At 41.3% G+C, this 22,369-nt stretch overlaps 1 protein-coding gene and 1 long non-coding RNA gene across 5 annotated transcripts in view; one reads left to right on the top strand and one right to left on the bottom strand.

Annotated features, from left to right (window-relative positions):
• The first annotated feature begins 5,798 nt into the window (after positions 1–5,798).
• The window catches only part of LOC123646045, a 45,023-nt gene continuing 28,452 nt past the window's right edge, over positions 5,799–22,369 (top strand). Inside the window, exons 1-2 of the long non-coding RNA XR_006737772.1 lie at positions 5,799–6,091; positions 6,499–7,149. This is a non-coding gene — a long non-coding RNA (uncharacterized LOC123646045). The remainder of the gene's footprint in view (positions 6,092–6,498; positions 7,150–22,369) is intronic.
• On the bottom strand, positions 11,640–21,057 carry CDKN2B (cyclin dependent kinase inhibitor 2B). Of its 4 annotated transcripts, XR_006737770.1 has the most exons (4): positions 20,551–21,057; positions 18,011–18,243; positions 17,539–17,937; positions 11,640–11,721 (listed from the first exon to the last, which is right to left on the bottom strand). XR_006737770.1 is itself a non-coding variant. In XM_045562666.1 (3 exons), exons 1-3 carry the CDS (start codon positions 20,704–20,706, stop codon positions 11,670–11,672), a joined length of 441 nt encoding a protein of 146 aa, XP_045418622.1. In that variant the 5' UTR covers positions 20,707–21,057; the 3' UTR covers positions 11,651–11,669. The 4 variants fall into 4 exon arrangements, 3 of the variants coding, with proteins under 3 accessions (XP_045418622.1, XP_045418621.1, XP_045418623.1); XM_045562666.1 differs by lacking the exon at positions 17,539–17,937 and having other exon boundaries at positions 11,651–11,721; XM_045562665.1 differs by lacking the exon at positions 11,640–11,721 and having other exon boundaries at positions 16,620–17,937.

Raw genomic sequence — 22,369 nt, 5'->3', positions numbered from 1 at the left:
TGATGGTTTCAATTTTCCCCCCTTTTATTACTTCTTTCTGATTATATTGTTCTGCTGAAATGCAACCATCATACCAGGGCTCATGAAATAAATAAATGCACTGAGAGACACTGACAAGCACTTCAGATTTTCTTCACTTCTCCTTTCTTTTAAAAAACAAATGCTATTGTCCTTTGCTAACTTCAACAATTGTAAATACACATGGGTTTGCTGAATACACATTGAAATACCGTGAATTAGGAAATGGTGAATCTGTTGAGGTCCCAAGTTGGTAGGTATTTTCTGGGAAGGGCCAAAATCTTTAAAGGGACCCTTTTTCATATAATGAACAAAGTCTTCATTTATTCCCAAAGTTTTCTCCACGGGTTAGCTTACTGTCGTGGAAATGGGTCTTGTTTTAATAGCTACTAACGTCTTCTTTATAATCACGATTTCATCTGAATGTTTTAACTGAGGAAGAAAATTTTCAAACATGGGGAAAGCTGCAACATAAGAAGAAAACAGTTGAGAGACATCATCACTGGAAAAATAACTACGGGCCATTCTCCGTATCATCCTGAAACCCCACACAGAGAAACAGACAGAGGGCTAGGCCTTTCAGCACTCTTTGGTCTCCACCTGGCTTGGAAGGGAACCAAATAGCCCCCAAGTCTTGGAAGTGCACTTTCCCTGTAATTCCTCCGTGTGACCCTGACTCACTCCCCACCCACCCACTCAGTCACCCCCCCCCCCAGGAGAAGAGGCCTGGCCACCAGTATCAAGGTGGGTAGAAGACCTAGAGATGCCTCTGGGCATACCCTGCCTTCCGCCTCCCCCACCTCCGCCCTAGTCCACAAGGCCCACTCAGACTCTACCTGCTCCCACCCCTTCCCCGCCCGGTGAATCCCCAATCCCTTTCTTCCTCTAATCTGGGGATCTGCAGTTACGGCAAAGCAACCACGATCTTTCCCCCTGCGGAAATACTTGGTGGAGGGCGAGGCGCAAAGGAGGCTGAAAATACAAGGGATGAATGCTCCGGGTGGAGAGATAAGTGGGCCAAACGTCTAAATTTTAGCCAGAAGGTCCTGCTCCTGCTGCCAATTAGATCTCACGCATTGCACCGCGCGTCTCTAGGAATTGAGTGGGGAGGTTAGGGGTTGGGGTGGAGGAAGGGGAGTGTACGGGGGTGAGGTCCGAGCAGCGGGGTCTCACCTCCTACCCTCCGGCTCTCTTTGGGGTCCTGGCAGTCAGCCCCCAGCATCTCTAGCCTAGCCCGGGGCGGTAGGCGAGCCCCAGCTAGACGTCCCCCAGAGATGGCAAGTTGTGCTTAAGGGGTGGGGTGAAGGTGGGTGCGGAGAGAAGGGATCTCACGGAGAGCGCAGGTTCTGTGACCAGAGGCCTAACATCGTGGAGCCTTGGGAGCAGGTATAGCTATGGCTTTAAGGTTTATTTAAAAACCGAACTTCGAACTTCGTGGTGAACAAGCACAGCATCCACGCGTTAGAATCTGAAGTCACAGACCTTAAAGCCACTTTCTTCTGTATGGTACTTACACGACTCAGTTCCCTCGCCTTTCCTCCTCCCTACCCATCTAAGGCTAAGGAAGCTTTTAGTTTATCTGCAATGTGCGGTTGGTACAGTGTCGAAGACTTTGAAAATAATGCATATTTTACTAGCGATGGTCATAGCATTTTGGAAAACTCGAAAGTGTAACGACAAAAATTAATATCACCAATCCTCCCCAACCCCTCTCATCTTGAGGAAACCATTGTAAATATTTTGGTACATAAAGAATGTGTGTGTGTGTGTGTGTGTGTGTGTGTGTGTGTGTGTGTGTGTGAGACGTAGAAAGGAAAGAGTAAGAATTGTACACTGTTTTGAACCTTGCTTTTTAAAAAATCATCTAACTTTACACTGTAATCATTTTACAGTCTATTAAATATTCTTCAAAAAATGATCCTCTAATATTCCAGTGTATAGTTATACCATAATTTAACACTTTATTGCTAGTTTTAGGCAATTTTAAATTTCTTGCTATTTATCTATATTTATTAATCTTTGTCAGAATCTTTTTTTCCTTAGGATGATGCCTAGATAAAGAATAGCTGAATTAAAATGTATGGACATTTTTAACATTTTTGGTACATAATACAAAATTGTTTTTCTTGCTGGTGAGGCATTTAAAATGTGCGTTAATCTCATTAGGCAATAAATAGAGGCAATATTAGTTACTAGGTATGGGAGAATCAGAATTCAGAGAATTGTTTTTAAAAATTCATATTCAATATTATAATTTTATATTTAGAAAATAAAATAGTCCCCTTACTTTTGTAATTTACATTGCAGAAATAAAGCACTACAAAAACGTTTTATTATGCTGAGTTTTGCAGCAGATAGAGGGTCTAGGGTGTTTTCATCCTATAAGTTTCAGTTTTAGTTTGGCCTACCTAGGGCGTTTTAGTGGGGGGGGGGAAGTGAGATTTTTAGTGTGTATTTCTCAAAAAGTACTAAAGATTTTAAAAGTATAGAAACACTGGGCCCAATGTTGAGCCTTCCTACAAGAACGTATTTTTGAGATGATTTGTATCACTTTACTAACAACTCTACCTTGGTAATTACTAGTGATGAACTAACATATAATAGTATAATATGGACATAAACAGCAATAGGCTATGTTATTGCTACCTTAGGATGACAATGGACTTTTTAAAATTCAAGAGTCCTAAAAGAAGTAAAATTAATATTAAGTCGATTTCTGAAAGAGTTATTGCTTATTTAGAACACAATATACAGAGTATGAGCTATTCATTTATAGAGCACAATACAAACTGGGGATGGTGTACACATTGGGAGTAATGGTTTATACTAACTGCACAGTGCTTACCTTGAGAAGACTCTATGCTGTTAAAGAAAAAAAAAAACCCTGCACATTCCCAGCTAGCTATAAACAAATGAATACTTAACTTCATGATAAAAATATAACTATTTTGTAAACACAACAAGGTAGAAGTAAAGTATTAAATAATACAATTCATCAGGTATGTATGGTTAAGAAACTAGTAATGAGTAATTTTATTATACACATTTCCAGTCATATAAAAAGTCATAATAAACATAACTGCAGAAACATTTTTTAAAAGCTAAAATAATAACATCTTACTTATTTACATTAATATTAAATAATTAATTCAAGTAATTTTTCAACACTTGTGCCTCTTAAGGAATTAATTAGTTCCCACATAATTAGCCTCTATGTATTCCTAAATCAATATAAGCATAGGCATAATAGAAACAAATGTGAAATATATAATTACATATCATTTATAATTAACCCCTCCAGATGTTTATAGTATGTGTAAAATTTCACATATGAAATTGGAAAATTGCTTATATTGCTTATATTTTCAAGATATATATTCTATTCTTTCTAAGCCATATGTTCTGTCTTCAGGTACTTCCTGAAAATTGGGCTTTTCATGTAGTGAATGCACGTTTAAGTAACTTTACACTTAAATTTTGAAAATTGATTTATACCTAAATAACAAAAAATGGTTACTTTCAATGAACCTATCATAGTAATAGTTTTAACATTTTATACAACAAATAAGCTATAGAATGAATATTTCTCTAACTTAAAGTAATCACAATGTTATGTTTTATATTCCTAAAATGTAAAATACATAATTATAGCATTTACATACATTGGCATTTTCTATTTTATTACTGTAGATTTCCAGAAGCAACTTCACAATTTAAATAAAATAATTTTATAGAGAGTAATATTAACTATGGTAATAAAAAGCTATTTTTATATAGAGATTAATATTAACAACCATATTCAAACACATGTATCACAGCGTCTAAATCGTTTGCTGTTACAGATAAACCACCATTTTAAAAAAGTAGCGTTTTGTTAAAGTAGCAAAATGAACTAAAATCAAATCCTGCAACAGGCCATGAAATCCTTTATGAGCTTCTTTGACTCTTTTTAAAAAGTCAACTTCATAATATGAAAATAAAAGTTAAAGTGTGTATTTATCCTATAGATTGTAAATTTTTGCTAATAGAAATCGAGGCACCAAATTAGACACTGTTGGCTTTAACAGGTTTTACATTTCCATGTAAAAAAGACACTTAACTTTGCAATTAAAAAAAATAATTTCCCCTCTGCCGGCCTTTGCTTCTTGAAGCTATATATTCCCTGGGAAGTGATGCCACAAGGAAGGTCATAAAAATGAAGCCTCATTAAATTACTTTTAGACTTACTATCCAAGTTCTCACTAGCATTCTGCATATTGTAGCTAAATATATTTTTTCAATTTTCCTGGCTGTAGTAAATTACACCAACTGTGTAAAGATTTATCCGGTGTGAGGACAAAATTACCTCAATTTCTGTTTTTCAAGAAGTAGGCCTCATTTTTAAATTGTGTTAACTACAGTCTGAGATGATTAAAATATGATCAGTTGTGATTCCTCAGGGTCATCACTGCAGTTCCATCATCTGATAAACATATGAGCACTGTCCTGAGCAGTTTCAATCACTCAGCCCCTCACAAAGAAAGCCCATCTCCTCCCTATGGGCTGTAAATGCCCAAGAAGCAAGTGTTTGCTTCTCGTGGCAGTTACCAATCCTTTGATCACTGTAAGTATTTCAGGAAGTCAAACTACGTTCGTACCCTTACTCTAGCGTGTCCTCCTGAAAGGTGAGAGGGGTGACTCGGCCCGGGAGGCTGGGGAGAAAAAAGGCGGCCTCTAGAAAACTAAGACCATTAGCAATAATTCCCCCCAGGGCGAAATAAACTGCACTAGAAATACACCTTACTTAGGGGTGTGTGTGTGTGTGTGTGTGTGTGTGTTTGCAGTCTACTGACGCCCACCCAGGAAATTCAAGAGTCACTCACTTCTAATGACTTGTAAGGTGGATACAGAAGCTCTCCGTTCACCTCAGAGTTTCGCAGGATCGAGGAGGTGTGTAAAGGGGGCTCCAGGCTCAATGCACTGGGAGAACTGCATGCCTAACTAACTGAAACCCGAAGAGGGAAAGAGCCTCCATCCCCCGTAACCACCTCCTCCTCGCCTAGTCCAGAGATGATTTATCTGGGTATGAAATCACGCCAAACAATATCATCCAAGCGCCGATTGCGCCCGGGACTTTTCGAGGGCCTTTCCTACCTGGTCTTCTAGGATGCGGCTGCTGCCCTCTGCGCTGGCTCCTCAATAGCATCAGCACGAGGGCCGCAGCGGCCCGCACACCAGGCGCTGCCCACTCCCCCGCGGGCCGCGAGATGTGCACCACGAAAGCCCTCACTCGCGGCGGGCCGTGCGTGCGCCGGATCCTGACGGTCACCAAGAACCTGCGCACCATGCTCTCGCAGCCACCACCGCCGAGCTCCGCAGCCTCTGCGCCGCCCTTTGGCACTAGAGGTAAGCAGCGCCGCCCTGCCCCCCCGACTGCAGACTGGGACCCACGCGCCGCCCCCTGCCCATCTCCGCCCCGCAGGCGCGCGCACCCGCGTCCCCTGCGCGCGCACGCCCCCTACCCCCACCCCGACCTCCCAAGATCTCGAAACCATTCTGTGCCCTGCCCGCGCCGGAAAGGCAGTCTGAGGCGCCCGAGGAGAGGCGCGCGCGCGGGCGGCCCGCGGCCCGCGTTCCTCTGCCTCCCGCCTACAGCCACTTTCCCGCCCTCTCGCGCCCCCCTCCGCCCCACCACCTTCCCACCATCAGCGCCGGCGCCCCATGCGGTGACAGCCCCGGCGCCTGACGCGGGAACGCATCTCCAGGCAGCCCGCCCCCTTGCTACATCCGTCACCTGACACGGCCCTACCAGGAACCGCCGCGCTCCCCTCTTCGAAAGTCTATCTCTCCAGAATGGATTTATTTAAAAGAGAAAAAAAAAAAAAAAAAGAAGAAAGAAAAGCAAGGTCATCTCATTACTCTATCCGCCAATCAGGAGGCTGAATGTCAGTTTTGAACGAAAAGGCCGCTCCGCTCCGCTTCTAGATTTGGGAAACAAACAAAATTAAACAAAACCGCTGCACGCAGCGGACGCGACATCTGGACACTGCGTGGCGCTGGCGCCGTTGGAGCTGCGGGCCGGGCGCCGGACCAGGTAGGCGGAGCCGAGCCCGGGGGTCCCAGCTGACTCTCCGCGCTCCTTCCCCCCCCAGCTCCCCACGCCGCCGGACGCCGTAGTCCGCTTCATCTAGGCCATTTTTATTTTCGGTTTGAACCTTCGCCGCACAGCCGAGCATCAGAGCTCTTCTTCCTCTTTCTCCCGCCCGCGGCGCTCCCCTCCCCCACGGCCGCTCCCCGCCTCTCCCGGCCTCCCGGCGGTGGCGGGTTCTCGCGCCGGCCCTGGTCCGCGGCCGCCTGCTCTCGGGCCCCGCGCCCGACACCCGGCGCTGCCGCTGCCGGAGACTCCGCGTGTTCTCCCCCCCGCCCCCCTCCTGCTTCCCCTTCTTTTCTTCCACATCACTGAGCCTTTCCTTCTGGACACCCTGCCTGCCTTCTCTCCAGCTCGGAGACAGTAAAAGCGGTCCTGTCTCAGCAGAGCAGGACAGCGGGGAAGGAAAAGAAGGAGCAGAAAGGAGGGGCGAGTCGAAGACACGGAGGCGGCCGGAGCACACAGAGACGCCGGGTCCCGGAGCACAGGCTGGCGAGTCTCGGCTCTCCGCCGGGAGCGCGGACGCGGGCTTGCCGGTACTCCGACAGCGAAAAGTCGAGCCCGGGACGCCACTTTGAGGCCAGCCGCGCTGACCGGCTGCCCGACCCTGGAGTGCGCGCTCCGTCTGGATCTGTCCAGAGCCTTGCGGACTGGAGCCGCGGCCTGAGCGGCGGGGCGCGTGCAAGAGGATGTGGGACTAGGCCCAGCTCGCGGAGCCTGGAAATGTGGCCCGCTTCTCAGTGGCTTCTCGCTCAGGTGCTTGGGCTTAGTGGCCCAGCTGAAGAAGTGGAACCTCGGCGTGAGCCGGCAGGGCCTGGTAGATGGCACGCTGCCCTCCTTCCACTTTACGGAGGAAGAAGGTGAGGCCTGGGTTGGCCAAGCTCCGGGGCTGTAACTGAGGAGCCGCAAGGCTGCTGCTCCTTCACCATCCGCCACCCCGCCACGTGACCTTGCTGCCGAACCTCTGTCCAAATCCAAGACTGAACAAGGGCTGGTTGGATGAGGTGAGATTTAGCTATGAGTCTTAAGTAGCCACTCGAAGTATCTATCTATATCTTTACAAATGCACTTCTCCAGTAGGATTCGCTCAGAATTTACTGAATACCCGTGCTGTGTGCAGGGGCTATTTGCCACCTCTCGGTCTAGACTGAATGCTCTTTCTCGCTCTTCTCAAGGCTAGCTCCTTCTCCTTCAGATCTCTTCTCAAGTACCCCCTCACCCTCAGAAATGCTTCTCTTTTCAGGCTCCATCATACCTCCGTGTTTTTTTTTTTTTTCTCCTGGCACTTAGCATACAGAAATTACCTTAAGTATATATTTGTGTACATGTTTGTTGTGTGTCTCTCTCACAGTTGAATGTAAGTTCTGTGGGAACTAGACCCTTCTCTGTCTTGGTCTGCACCTCCCCACCTCCCACCCACCCATGTCACGAACCTCATGGGAGAGAGGGGTCTGGTAAAAACCTAGGGGTATAATGAGAGCATTTGGTTTTATAGCTTACAGAGGAAGGGCACTCTAGGGGGGTTAGTTCAAAGAAAGCATCCTGGAAAAAAAAAATGATGCCTGATGCCAGCATAGTCTCATTTAAAGATTTTGCAGGAATGGCGAGGTGAAAGGTTTCTTGGGCCTAGACAGTGTGATTAGCTGTGGCAATAAACCATGGTGGAGAGGGGAGAAAAGTCCCTTATTACACATCTCTTGAAATTGTTATCTATATTAGTCAGTTCTCCAGGGAAACAGAACCAACTGTGTGTGCGTATATACAATATGTATGTGTATATTTACAAACACACACAGTCATAGGTTGCTTAATGATGGGGTATGTTCTGAGAAATGCATTGCTAGGTGATTTTGTCCTCATGGGAACATTATAGAGTGTACTTACACAAACCTAAATGGTGTGGTCTACCACACACCTAGGCTGTATGGTATAGCCTAATGCTCCTAGACTTCAAACCTTTACAACATGTTATTGTACTGAATACTGTAGGCAATTATAACACAACGGTAAGTATTTGTTTATCTAAATATATCTAAACATAGAAAAGGTAATACGTTGTGCTATGTTAGGATGGCTACAATGTCACTAGGTGACAAGAATTTTTCAGCTCCATTATAATCCTGTGTGACCACTGTTGTATATGTGGTCCATCACTGACTGAAGCATCGTTATGCAGTACCTGTGTGTGTGTATAAACACACACATATGCTGCATGACTCTGTATATATACACACCCACACACGTATATATGCTGCATAATGGAAAAAGAGACTTGACTGACTGACTTATTCTAAGGAATTGGCTCAGGAGATGTGGGGGGGGGCGGGCAAGTTGCTAATTTGCAAGTTAGGACAGCAGGCTGGAGACCCAGGAAATATTTGATACTGCAGTCTTGAATCCAAGGAAACAGAATTTCTTGAGAGACCTTACTCTTTTCCCTTAAGCCCTTCAACGATTGAATGAGGCCCACTCACATTATTGAGGGCAATCTGCATTACTCAAAGTCTACTGACTTAAATGTTAATCTCACCCCAAAAATACATCCATAGCAACATTTAGAATTTGTTTTTTGACCAAAAACTAGATACCCCAGCCTAGCCAAGTTGATACATAAAATTAATCATCACATTATTTCCATTATGCCTGAGAGGTCCTCTAACCCTCAGTTTTCTGAGGGCCAAATTTGAATTCAGGGATCTGTCTTTATTTATTAGAACTTTATATCTTAAACTGTAATAATTTTCTCTGCATGGGAACTTGTTCTGAAGATAAGGGTAGTTGCTCACTTCAGAGGAATGCCCTTTGAGTAAGCGGATAATTACATAGTAAACTCTCTGTTCAAAAAATGTAGTTTATAAAATTTGAACTTTTAAATTCCGTCTTGGTTTTCCCCTTCTGCTTAATACCTGGTTCTCTGTCAGTTATGGTATGCAGGGGAATTCTAATTTTAATATTAGTCTAAGCAAAATATAATTATGAAGGTGATTCTCTGGCATAACGTTTAATATGTGGTATTCTAAAGACTTTTGGAATTCCAAATGACTTTTGGCTATGTGCTTTTCAAAAGATTAATAAATAATGAAAAATTGAGCAGTACTATGTTTATGTACTTTCAGTTTTATTACTTATTTTATCATCACAGTGGCCCTTTGAATTTGGGATTATTTCCCCTATTTTACAGGTGAAAAGACTGAAGCCCAGAGAGGCTCAAATTTTGGAACTTCATGGCCAGCGGGTACCAGGGCTGGGATCTTCAGGGAAGTCTTTGGACTATAAGCCTTGTGGTCTTTCTGTTGTCCCAAAGGCCAGAGTCAGTAGGGAGTGAGTTATCTGTGGGTCACTTATGCAGACAGAATCACTGAATATTGGAGCTTTCTTGCACTCTCTTCCATTGGCCTAAAAAACTGACAGTCAATTCTCTCATTTTTTAATAGAAGAAAAAAAAATTTCTGTTTTGGATCAGCAAATTCATTGCATTGGTAGAGATAGGAGAGAAAATCTTACTGAATGTTCCTTGTCTTATCCTCTTCCTCCTACTTAATATCCTGGGACATTAGCTTTATCCTTTAGGTAACTCTTGATTATCAAAATTCCATGAGAAACTTTCCTAATATTGCATATGCTCAGACTCCAAATCCCAAAGGCACAACACAAAAGACACCATAAGTAAGATTCAAAAATAATTATTTAAGGCCAGGAGTGGTGGCTCACGCCTGTAATACTAGCATTCTGGGAGGCTGAGGTGGGAGGAGTTCAAGACCAGCCTGAGCAAGAGCGAGACCCCATCTCTACTTAAAAAAAAAAAAAAAGAGAAAAAGAAAAAATTAGCTGGGCATAGTGTTGTGTGTCTGTAGTCCCAGCTACTTGGAAGGCTGAGGCAGGAGGATTGCTTGAGCCCAGGAGTTTGAGGTTGAAGTGAGCATCATGCCACTGCACTCTAACTGGGGCTATAGAGCAAGACTCTATCTCGAAAAAAAAAATTTTGATCACATGTAACAAAAATTAATTTCTAGAATACATAAATATATAAAGCAGTAAAACAACAATCCAGTAGAAAAATATACAAAGAATAGGCAGTTTTTAGTAGAGTATATACAAATGGTCAAAAAATAAATGAAAAGATAATCTCACTCATTAATTAAAAAAGTAAACAGAAACAATGGCATATAACTGTAAGTGTGGCAAAAGGAAAAAGGAGTGGTAACATTAGCAAAGTTTTCTGAAGACAATCACTCTCACACACTATTATCACTTGGTGTAATTCTTTTGGAAGGCAACTTTACAATATCTATCAAAATTGTATGTGTATGTATGTACCCTTTGGACTCAGCTATTCCACTTATAAGTATGCAAAGATACACACACAAATAATGTATAAAATACATATATACTATATATAATATGATACATAAATATGAAAAATGTTTGTATATATGTATATGTATAAAATGTGCATACACCCATTGACTCAGCAATTCTACTCCTATAACTCATATAAGTATGAAAAATATGTATGACATATATGCATGTATATACATACATACACATATTTTTTTTTTTTTTTGAGACAGAGTGTCACTTTGTTGCCCGGGCTAGAGTGAGTGCCGTGGCGTCAGCCTCGCTCACAGCAACCTCAAACTCCTGGGCTTAAGCGATCCTACTGCCTCAGCCTCCCGAGTAGCTGGGACTACAGGCGTGTGCCACCATGCCCGGCTAATTTTTTCTATGTATATTTTTAGTTGTCCAGATAGTTTATTTCTATTTTTAGTAGAGACGGGGTCTCGCTCAGGCTGGTCTCGAACTCCTGACCTCGAGCGATCCACCCGCCTCGGCCTCCCAGAGGGCTAGGATTACAGGCGTGAGCCACCGCGCCCGGCCTACATACACATATTTATAAGTATGGAAAGATATATACACAAATATATATATACACACATATAAGTATGGATAGATTTTATACACACACACATACACAGATATACTTTAACTGCAGCAGTTTCACTTTTATAAATTGCTACAAATAGCTTGTATAAGTATGCAAAAATGGTTCTTTATAGCAGTATGTAGTAGCAAAAAAATGCAAAAGAGAAAACAATTGACATGTTTGTGATAAGAGACTAGTTTTTTAAAAAAATTATGGTTAATCTATAAAATATGAAACTATGCAGCCATAAAAAAGTGAAGTATATCTATATGCACTAATAACGAAAGTTGTCAAAGATCTATTGCTAATTAAAGAAGGCAAGTAATAGCATAATATGGTCCCATTTATCTTTTCTAAATGTGCATGCTGAGGGAGGGATGTTTACAATTATATGTACCTATATTTCTGGAAGGATAATTAAACTGTTTTTGATAATGGCTACCCATGTGTAGCGAGAATTTGGTGTGGGGAGGTTTTAGAAGATTTTTACTTGCTTAGTTTTTCCTTTCTGGGCTGTTTGAAAGTTTACTGTGAGCAAGAATTATTAAAGTAACAACCACAGAAATTTGGGGAGCTATTCTATATAAATCTTTCCAGTACTTACCCTTCAGAAGAAAACTCCATGTCATGTGTTAATATTCTGCTGATCTGTCTGTGGGTTTATGAACAGAATAAACTTTTTATTGTTTTATGTTTGTGTATTATCTCTTATAATTATAAAATATGTAGTAACATACAATGACATTATTCCCAGCTCAATTAGATAAAGAAAACAAAATGCAATTACCATATTTATACTAAGAGAGAAACCTGAAGAACTATAGATAATCCTTAAATATTTGGTTTTGGATTATGTTGAAAGCTACCTAAACACCAGACATTCATTCCTGGTCTTAACTCCTTCTCTGTTATCCATAGCTCAGTACCTAGTATGTAGTGTGGAAGAAAGTAGAATTGAATTCTGAGGAAGATACAGTTTTCAGCCAAGGCAATGGAAATGGAGAAATTTTTCAACAGATATAAGGTAGATGAGAGTTTGTTTAAAATGGAATGGAGAGTCAGAGATCACATAAGATATGTTTCAGAGGACGTAGCCCCAACCACACAATAATAGAATTATGATAATGGGAGGATAGATAAATAGAAGATTATGCCTTGGGAGAGGAGGCCAAATATGAAAGGGAAATGAGGCATGGTTTAATTACTGTAATTGGCCTTAAAGTTTTGACTTGAACTCTGTTGTAAAATATTTTCTGTGCCAGCACTGACTCTGTATACTGGAAGCTACTGGAAGTTTAATCCCAGGGCTTCTGAGTGGGAAATGGATTAATAGGTGTTTGGGATTCCTTTGTAAACTTCTAGTATAATGTGAATAGCTGTGAGTTAGTAAGCATGTCATATTAATACATTGTTCATAGTTCTTTTTCCAGCAAACTATTTGGTTTATATTTAATTCTAACTCAAATTAGTAAGTCAGAGTTGGGGCTTGTTTTTGACCCATGCATTAATTTAGATTACTGTGCTTAATATGTAATCCATGTCAGTCACATATTATTTCATTAGCAGCACTAGTATTAGAGCAAATTTTCATTTATGTAATTAATACAGCTGTATATGAAAGTTACTGAGTTTCTGTAAAATGAAGTATTTTTTTCCTTGTGCAAGGAATGATACTAAAATCTTTGAGTAGGGGGTTCAAGAGGCAAGAAAGGAGTAAGGAATTCCATCTGGACAGCTGAAATTGAGAAAAGTTTTATGGAAAATCAGGATAGTAGTAGAGAATGAACCCATTACCATTATTTTAGGCCTGGAAATATTTCACAAATCTCATCAGCATGTACCAGACACAGTTTGTGTTGTTTTGATTAATTCTGTTGGACTGTTGATCCATCTTCCACAAAACACCACCATGCTGCTTCTCCTTCCACTCCTTTTGTTGCTTTTTAAAAATCTCATTCTCTGCCCTCCTGAAATGGCTGATGTGTACATATTGAAGTGATACAGACCTCTTCCCTAACTAGCTAGTTCCTACTATCAGCCAGGCAAGATTTAAGAATCTAAAGTTTCAAGAAATCTCATGGAAACAAATCAGAAAGTACTATACCCTTAATAATGGGTCTGTAAAATTCATGACATATGTTCACAGAGAGTTACTCAGCCTCTGATTTCTTCTATATTTTAGCTTCTCTTACCTTTGCACTTTTTGTCCCTGCCAAAATTCTCACCTTTTTCTCTTGGTCCTAACTCCCTACACTAACCTGTTAGGTCAGAAACTCTTACTATATGCTTATATAAAAACGACCCTTTTCTCTCTTCAGAGCACTTGCATTAGTTTGTAAATACCTACTTCAGTGATATTTTATAAATTTATTGAACCTACTTAGCTCACTTTAGGAAGCCAATTATTCTAGTGGTTCTATGTGGCATGAGGAAATGCAAAAGGCAACAGGAAAAATCAGAAGATGAAGTGAGAAAGATCTTAAAAATTAAACTAAGTATTTATTTTGCATGGACACCTTTCTGTCTTAGTTCTCTGAAACACGTCTGTAATTTTTCAATGAACTGGTAGAGGTGATACATATACAGATTTTTTCCCCCCTAGGGCTCCAGAATTTTAAAATAAGTTTCTTTTCTCTTCTCCCCCCTCCGCATTCCTCTCTATACATCTTTCTTTCACTCATACTATGGCAAAATTGTAACTAATAAAATATAAGACCACAGCACACTCATGTATGCAACAAATTTGTAAAGGTATAGAACTTCAGTGGTGTTAGGGAACTTAGAAATAATCTAGCCCAACTCCTACTTTTACAGATGAGGAAAATAGAGGCTAATCAAAGTCACATGACTTAACAGTGATATACTGAATTAGCTAAAAAACCAATATAGAAACTCAGGTCTTCTATCTTCCAATCAAGTCCTAGTTTCTCTTTCCTCCATTCCCTCTTTCCTGGGGTTATAAATATAACAAGAGAATATACTGAAAATATCTTCAATATATTAAACTTTGTTACTCCTTCAATTAATTCCTAAAATTTTCTTATTTTCTTTTATATGTGACAATGTATTTATTTATCTGTTTGTAGCTTAGTAATTGAACACTGTGAAATTACACCAAACTAAGAATTATTTGAGTTTTCACCAAATAACTAGACAGTTAGTTTCTGTTTAATAATGAAAATCTATGAAGCATGTCAAAATTTGGTTATGATTAGTTGCTGAGAACACTGACTTTTGCATTTGCCCCAGAAAGCAGTCCCCAAGAGGGCTTCTTCAGATGATTCCTATAAGTTTTGCAGATCATTAATTCTACTTGCTCTGCTTTTAGTAGAATCTCAGTGTATTGAACATTGTAAAAATTATGCCCCATTATAAAAATAATCAGGCTCTGGTAACATACAGGGAAAATGAGCGTATCTTTCACTTTTGGAAATAATTGAGAAGTAATTATAAAAGCAGTAAAAAAAATCCCTGTTGACTATTATATGCTAATGCACAGTTGGTTTTTAACATATTAGATAAAGGAAGGGTACTATAGAATCTCAATGTAAGTGTGAAATTAGTTGTAGGTGTTTGCTGAAGGTCAGTTACCTACCTTCCTATGATAATTATTTGGTCCTGGACACTACATCGTGTTTGCCATAACAGAGAAATAAAATATCATAAAAGCGTTCCTAAGTATACACGTTCCCAAAGGTGTTTGGGGTTTTATGAATCTTTAGCTCCACTTTTGAATTGTTTCATTCTTTAATTCTGAAATTACTAATTTTAATCATTAGAGCATAGGAAATTTTAAATAGATTTTGCTTTCATAACTAATCAACCTTTAAAAAATCCACCCACTTAGCTGAGAAAGGAGATATAAAAATGAGGCAAAATGAATGGTATTAAGTTTCTAAATTTATTTAAATTTCAGATCTTCCTGGAATAAAGGTTAGGTAGTAGAATTTGTATAACTTTGGTAATGTTTTAGACTTTGATACAGAAATTAACAGGCATATTTAATTTTCTGTGATTCCACAAGGGAGCCAGAATATGTTAATAGTAACTATATATTTTCTTGCATGTATCCCTCAAAGTGAAATCCTTAACAAATTTAACAGTATATATTTCCTTGTGCTGTTAATAAAACACAGTAGCCAAACCCATCTGCCAGGTGGCTTTGAAAACTTAACTTTTACATGTCATTAGTGAGTTACTATTTCAGTACCACCAGGTGGTAATTAATTTGAGTAATTTTTGGTTTTACTTTATACCAAACAAAAAGCCTAAAAACCAATGTAATATAGTACTGTGGAATTCACAATCACAATTTCTTGTTTTAGTTTCCTTTGATATCAGGTTGTCATTAGTAGAGATTCCACAATTTCTTTAAATTAGGAATGAAATAACAGGTTTCATATGTATTTCAAAAAAATTATCATTTTTCATGACTCAGTCTCATGCAGCTAGCAAATTTAAACATCTTGGAACTTAAGAAATAGAGGACAAATTAAATGATTTTCTAAATCAAATGGGAGATTTGAAATTATCAATTGACTTCTTTTATACAGAATGTTTCTTGGTAATTGTAATATAAACTCTAAAAGTATTCTTGTAGCCAATAATGAATCGTTTGCTTAAATGATAACTAGAATTGTACTTTCTGTCTTTTGTGGCTTAATTTGAAAATGAGGGTTCCATTATCTTTGCTCCAAAAGTTTTGGTTTTTATAGGTGTTTCTTTTGGGGGCTATTCTCCCATTGTTGACATTTTAAAATAGATTTAAAACAATATTTATATTTACTAGATGTTAAAGAAAGAAAAGCCATGCTAGGAACTTATAAGGGAGACCATTGTGTATTTCTGTTTTTTTTTTTAAATTGGTTGTCTTCCTATGTATCATTAATGATTTTGGAGGATAAGATGGTGCAGTGGGAAGAAAAATCAAAACTAAACTACAAGCTTTGGAGCCAGATGAATGAACTTTACAAATCCATGGAATGAATATCTTGTGACCTTTGGCAAGTTACTCAGTATTTCTCTGCTTCATCGTCCTTATCTGGGAAACAATACCTATCTCTCAGGTTTGTTTTAAGTGTTAAATGAATAAATATATTTTAAAGTATACCTGGTACAAATTATGTGTAAATAAATGTATCTCTTCCCCAATACGATAGGCTCTGATTCTGAACTAACCTTCCCTAGTAATACATTAATTTGAGGAATAGGAATTGATAGATAAGTAAAGATTTGTGTATTTAGCTCAAAGGCATCACTTCCTATAAGTCTCTACTCTCAAATTACTTCTTTTTTTAGTTCCCTCTTCTGTCTTTTAAATGTATACGTATACAGTAGAATGGACACTTAGGAGCGTAAAAGATGGATAAATCTTATGTTTAACTTTCTATGACATATCTATGCAGTTTTTATAAATTGTTGGTATTGCTTATCAATAGTTATTAGAGGGGGTGAGAGAAGGGAAGCCTTTCTGAACTCTTAAGATTTCTCTTAAGTTAGTGGTACAACCATGAATATACCTTTTTAAACCAAATTATCCACACCTTGGAGTTCAATCTCTACTGTTAATTCTTTATTAAAGTAGTGAAGGATGAGTTGTTCCAATGAAATAATGAATCAAGTAATACTGGAAATTAAATCCCAAAGCAGTGCAACTTCAGTTTGTTCAGCAGATATTAAGGTACTCCACAAGCCTTCATCATATATTTTCCACAGTTTTATACTCAATCTACTTTTTTAGCAACCCTTGGGAAATATTCCAAGATAATTTATGGAATAAGTGTATCTATCTTCTAAAAGACATTTGGAATATTTCATAGTTTGACCCCCTGAGACACTCTATAAAGAAACAACCAGAAGAATTTAACAAAGAAATAAATAGGTTAAGGATGAAAGCAATGTAGGGGTTTGCACTGAGTTTGCCACTGTCATAGCTTCCTTTAAGAGTCCTTCCTCACCTCTTTACTGAAGGACATGAGTTATTTTGTTATTTAAAGTCTTCCAATTAAATAAGACTGTTGCTGAAGAACAACTCAAAAGTACAAAATATCACGAAATCTTTTCAAGTAGCAATTCATAGGGGGATTTCTGTATCTTATCGTTAATAGATGAAGCAAAATGTTACAGTTAACCGTTACAATTGCTCTCACTGCAATCCACCACTTCGTCCTGTGCACTGTTACACTCCGCTGGCATCCAGAACTCCTGGGAATCTCTTCTCAGCGGAATAAGAGCCATAGCCTGCACCTTTCCCAGAGCTGCCCTGCAACACCGTGATCCAGGGATTTTAGGATATGAGGCAGATCTGTCGTTGCTTCCACGTCCTCTCTCTCTTCCCCCTCTGCTATCTGGTGGAGCTGGGTAGAGTCCCTAGGGCTTCCGGAGAGTATCATTTTACTGGTGACTTACCGAGCACCGAGCACCACACAGGGAATAAAGAGTAAAGCCTTGGGCACCTACTGAAGCCCACCTCAACCATCATCCGTCTTGGCCTCAGTCTTCAGGTTTTCCTCTTGCTCCCAGGGCCGAATGCCCGAAGAGTGGGTTCACTCGGAGCTCTCCTGCAGTGGGTGGAGGGAGCATACCGACGACCCCAACGCCTCCTCCCACTCTGCCCCGGCATCGTGCGTCAGAAAACTCTGGAACCCTGGAACTTCACACACTCCTCAACATCGCTGGAAATCCACCTCTCTGCGTTTGGCCTCACGGTGAGTGTTGAGGGCTAGATCCAGATTAAGAAAAAACGTATATAAACTTGTTCCCGGTTGGCTCCTCCTTCCTCCAGAGAGTGGAGTTGCTTAGCAAGGCGTGCAGGCTTTCCGCCGCTCCACGTTTCGTAGCCTTCATTGAACTAGGTGGGGGTGGGGAACTGGGGAGGGAAAAAGTGGTCGTGGGCGGCTGGGAGAACCCTCTGTCAGTCCCCCGCGGCCGCGCGCAGGTACCTTGCAACGTCGCGGTGGCCCTGCTCCTCAGCCAGGTCCACGGGCAGGCGGCCCCGGGCGTCGCGCACATCCAGCCGCGCCCCGGCCCGGTGCAGCGCCACCAGCGTGTCCAGGAAACCCTCCCGGGCGGCGTCGTGCACCGGTCGGGTGAGGGTGGCGGGGTCCGCACAGTTGGGCTCGGCGCCGTGGAGCAGCAGCAGCTCGGCTACGCGGACGCTGCCCATCATCATGACCTGAGGGAAAGAGACAGCACAGTGGTCAGGGCGAGGGTGCAGGGCGGAGCACGTAGGGCCCTTCAACGAAATAGCTGTCTGTGAAGACCCAGTGCAGAGGCGCACAAGTATCCGGGGCTGGTTTCTCTTCATTTGCTGACACAATCTCCCCGCCCCGCCCCCACCAAGTTACTGTACTCTTTACCCAGCACAAATTAAAATTTCATTTTATTGTCCAAATGTGCAGAGACAAGAACCAGTTCTGATGGTAGAGTAATTATCGTCATTGTTGGAAAAAAGTTATTGATTTCCGTTGGCTCATGGGAATCTCTTTTGTTAATTTATGGGGTGGAGTGAAGTTTAAGTGGCGTTTAAAGCTTTTTCTTCCTGCTTCCTCCCCCCCCCCGCCCCCCCCCCCCGTATAATCCAGGTCTAAAAATATTAGGTAGTCAACTGGTAATTTTTTCTTAGAAGTGGGGAGTAATGCTTTAGGGGAAAAAACAAGAAACAAGTAAGTTTCTTAAAAAGGTTTACTTTGTTTAGTTCTAGCAAATCCCTTGTGGAAGGCTTTTGTTTTTAATTGTCATATGTGTCTGTGCTCATGAAAGTATTGTAGTCTGATGATTTGAGCCAAAATTGGAGATCAGAAGGGAAAAACTAAACCAAGTCACATGTAATCTTATAAAATGATGAAAACGAATGATTTGTTTTAAATAGTTCACCATTTTTAATATTTCAGGTTAATGTTATACCAAAATATTTAATTTTACACGTTACATTAAATATATTAGTAGTGCCATATATTTAATGTGACATGTAAAATTAACACTATATTGATATTGTATAGGATTTTATAATCACTAAGATTTTACGTTAAATAGCAAATATTTTCTATATAAAAAGAGCTTAGATTCTAGCATTCAAGTCAGAATGGTGTTTAACTAAGTAAATCGATGTTTTAGAGGAGTAATACTATAGCAGCCATATGTGTACATGTACATCATGCAAGCATTTGCTTTTATATTTTAAGTTAATGATAAAATAATTTTTGATAACTAAATGTTCAAAATGGAGTTATTTGTTCTTGTGGGTTTATGTCCTTTAAGATGTACCATGTAATTTAAAGGCATTATACCCCTAGTGTTTTATAGTTTATTTGCTTGTTTCATGAATATCAGAAACATTCATTTCCTCCCTTAAAAACCATGATAACCATAAGTTATCATTTCTACTAGTGATGTAAAGGATATTTTACATACACAAAAGACAGGAATAAAGTGGTTCTTAGTATTTCAAAAAATGGTGAATCAAAATTATAAGAAAACTTGTTTTCATAATAATAGAGTTTTGTCTTTAAGTACCACTTTACAATATTTTTGCTACTTTAAAATATCCCTTATTTGTTATACCACTTTTCTAATAATTCAAAAGGAACGGACACTTATTTTCTTAAAAATCTACACTGTTAACAAGATTCCTTAATATTAGCTTAGTTATGGAGGGTGATGATGAGGTGAACACTGAATATAACCATAATAGTAAACTGTAAAGTACAAAGCCATTATCTTAGATTTTAAGGAATTTTAAAATTCAATACTAATTAAAATAGGATTAGGATTAGTAGTTAAACATTTAAGAAGTATATTTTAACAATGAAGAGACATTATTTATGAAGACCCTCTGCCATTCAAAGAGGACCTAATAGCATTGAGTATGATAATTAAACATAAAAAAATCTACAGAAGCATTTAAAAAAATCTTATGCATCACTCAAGGGAAGCTGCTAAGATACAATAAAAGGAATTAAGTACTGTGGTTGAGGAATCCTGTCGCATTCCTTTGAACTCAATTCGCCTCTCTGAGAAAAGAATACAAAAGATCTCAAACAGCGGCTTAAAAGTTCACCTTGAAGTGTTTTCATGGTACTATGAGTTTGTAGAATTCCTTAAATCCAATCCAGATTGTGTAGATTTTAATTTACTTATCTTTATCGTTGAAAGTAGACAGACAAAATAGTCCTCCTTTCCAAATAACCTGTCCTTTCCTCCCTAATTGAATCTATTCTTTAAATCTCTGATCATGAGATGGCAGGAAAATATTTATATTTTCCCACCATTAAAAAGAAAACCAAACTGAAGCAGCAGGTTTTGCAATTTCTTTCTTTAAGATTTTTGCTGAGTAAAAACCTGCTTTACTCCTGGGCTCCACACCTCCAGCAAGAGAGGCTGCCGCGCAAGTCACGTCGGTGATCTCAGTCCCAGCCCGGACCGCGGCGGCGCGCCCGCGTTCGCGCGCCCCCTGCCGGCCGGGCGCAGGGGCCCCACCTACCTGGATCGCTCGCCTCCCGAAGCGGTTGACTCCGTTGGGATCCGCGCCCGCTTCCAGGAGCTGCTGCACTTTCTCCACTTGCCCCCGCGCTGCGGCGTTGGCCAGGCCCGCGTCGCTGCCGTCACCACTGAGCATGCCCTTGTCCTCCTCGCGCATTTCGCGGCCCCCAGGCACGGAGCGGCCCGGATAATCCACTGCGGGCCGTGAGCTCCGCGACCCTCCTCCCTCCTTCCGCACCCGGCTCCGGCGCACGCTCCCCTCCCCAGGAGGGCTCGGCTCGCTTCAGTCCCCCCTCGCCGTCCCTCTGCGGCTTGGGGGCCCGTGCAGTGGCTGAGCGGCCCGTGGGTAGCTCTGGGCTTTTCCTGTCGCCTGGGAAGCTGAGGACTCGCTTGGCTCGCTCCTGGGAAAAAGCGTCTCGCGCGGCCACAGCCAAGCGCAAAGCCGCTCTGAGTGCGGACGCGTCGCGGCGTCCTTGCCGCCCGGCCTGCTCTGGCAGAGTGGGGAGCCGGCCGGGGAAGAATTCCGTTTTCAGCTGGCCTGCCAGCCGGGCTCGCCCCACCCCCTTATGTCCCGCCCCTTGTCGGCGGGCCGCGGCGGGCGCTGCCCACTGAACTCGCGGGGAGGCCAGGCCCGCGGCCGCTTCCGTCACAGACGCCAGGGGGCGGGGGCGCCCGCCCAGAGGGTGCTGCGGCGCATGCGCCACAGACTGGGCGCCCGCGTTGCCCGGAACGCCGCGGGGGCTGCTCGCTGGGCGTCGGCAAAGCCAGGGCTAAGATTTGGAAATGCTGACCCACTGCCCTCAGCTCCTAACCCCCGGCAGGCGGAGCAGAGGACTTCTGTTCCTTCAGCCTGGGGCCAGCTGGAGACGTTAGTCGCTCCCTGTGTAATCGAGTGGAACTCCGTGTCTGAAATGTGACAGGTCTGCTTCTGTCATGCGAGTAAAATTCATCCCCAAGCAGCGCTAGAACTTCCCAACTTTCACATCTTGTATCAACCTTAGCAATTTTCTTTTGCGTGTGTCTTCCTATTCGAATCAACCATAAAAATAGTGAAAAATCCCGAGAATCCTGTTTTACGTGTGCTTTATTATTATTGTTGTTGTTTTTAATTTTGAAGATGTGGGGGTTTTGAAGAGGGGTGTTCAGTTGCCTTGTTTTTTTTGTTGAGACAGAGTCTCACTCTGTCACCCTGGGTAGAGTCCAGTGGCGTCATTGTAGCTCACTGCAACCTTCAACTCCTGGGCTCTAAGCGATCCTTCTGCCTCAGCCTTCCAGGTAGTTGCGAGTATAGGCGCGCACCGCAATGCCTGGCTACGGTTTTTTTTTTCCTTTCTTTTTGGCAGAGACGCTAGTCTCAAACTCCTGAATTCAAGCAATCCTCCCGCTTCGGCCTCCCAGAGTGCCAGGATTACAGGCTTGAGCCACTGCACCCGGCCTACATGTGTTTTTTAATTCTGTTTTCATCTTTGAATTATGGATACAATCCTAAAGGAAAACAAAAACAAAAACTAGTTTGAGACTGAGAATGAAAATCTGACACACATAAGACAAAAAAATGTATATTTTAAGAATCTGAGATCCTAGCTTCATATTTGTACAGTATATCTTTGTTTGCACTTTTACCTATTTAAACCCACCTTGGCAAGTATTTGATTTTTGTTTATCATGAGTAATAAAGGAAAGTTATGCAGTAATAAAGAAACATAATAAAACAGAGGTGTGGTACTGGGCCTGTCATTAAACAGGCTGAACCTGTCATTAAATTCTCTTCTGAAGATTTGAAGGCCAAGTGCTTTTTTTTTCCTTCCTAATCTTTCTAG

Source organism: Lemur catta, chromosome 10 (genome assembly GCF_020740605.2).
Source record: "Lemur catta isolate mLemCat1 chromosome 10, mLemCat1.pri, whole genome shotgun sequence".
In the NCBI taxonomy this organism is placed as follows: domain Eukaryota; kingdom Metazoa; phylum Chordata; class Mammalia; order Primates; family Lemuridae; genus Lemur; species Lemur catta.
The sequence above is the reverse complement of the archived record's forward strand: the minus strand, read 5'-3'. Positions and strand labels throughout refer to the sequence as shown.

Bases quoted from the DNA above. Each gene is read 5' to 3' on its own strand.
- CDKN2B (XM_045562665.1), bottom strand. From the start codon at position 20,706: ATGCGCGAGGAGGACAAGGGCATGCTCAGTGGTGACGGCAGCGACGCG. The intron at 18,244-20,550 runs GTAGGTGGGGCC...TCTTTCCCTCAG, and splicing joins TCGGGAGGCGAGCGATCCAG to GTCATGATGATGGGCAGCGT. The intron at 17,938-18,010 runs GTACCTGCGCGC...TTCCCTCCCCAG, and splicing joins GGCCACCGCGACGTTGCAAG to TTCCCCACCCCCACCTAGTT.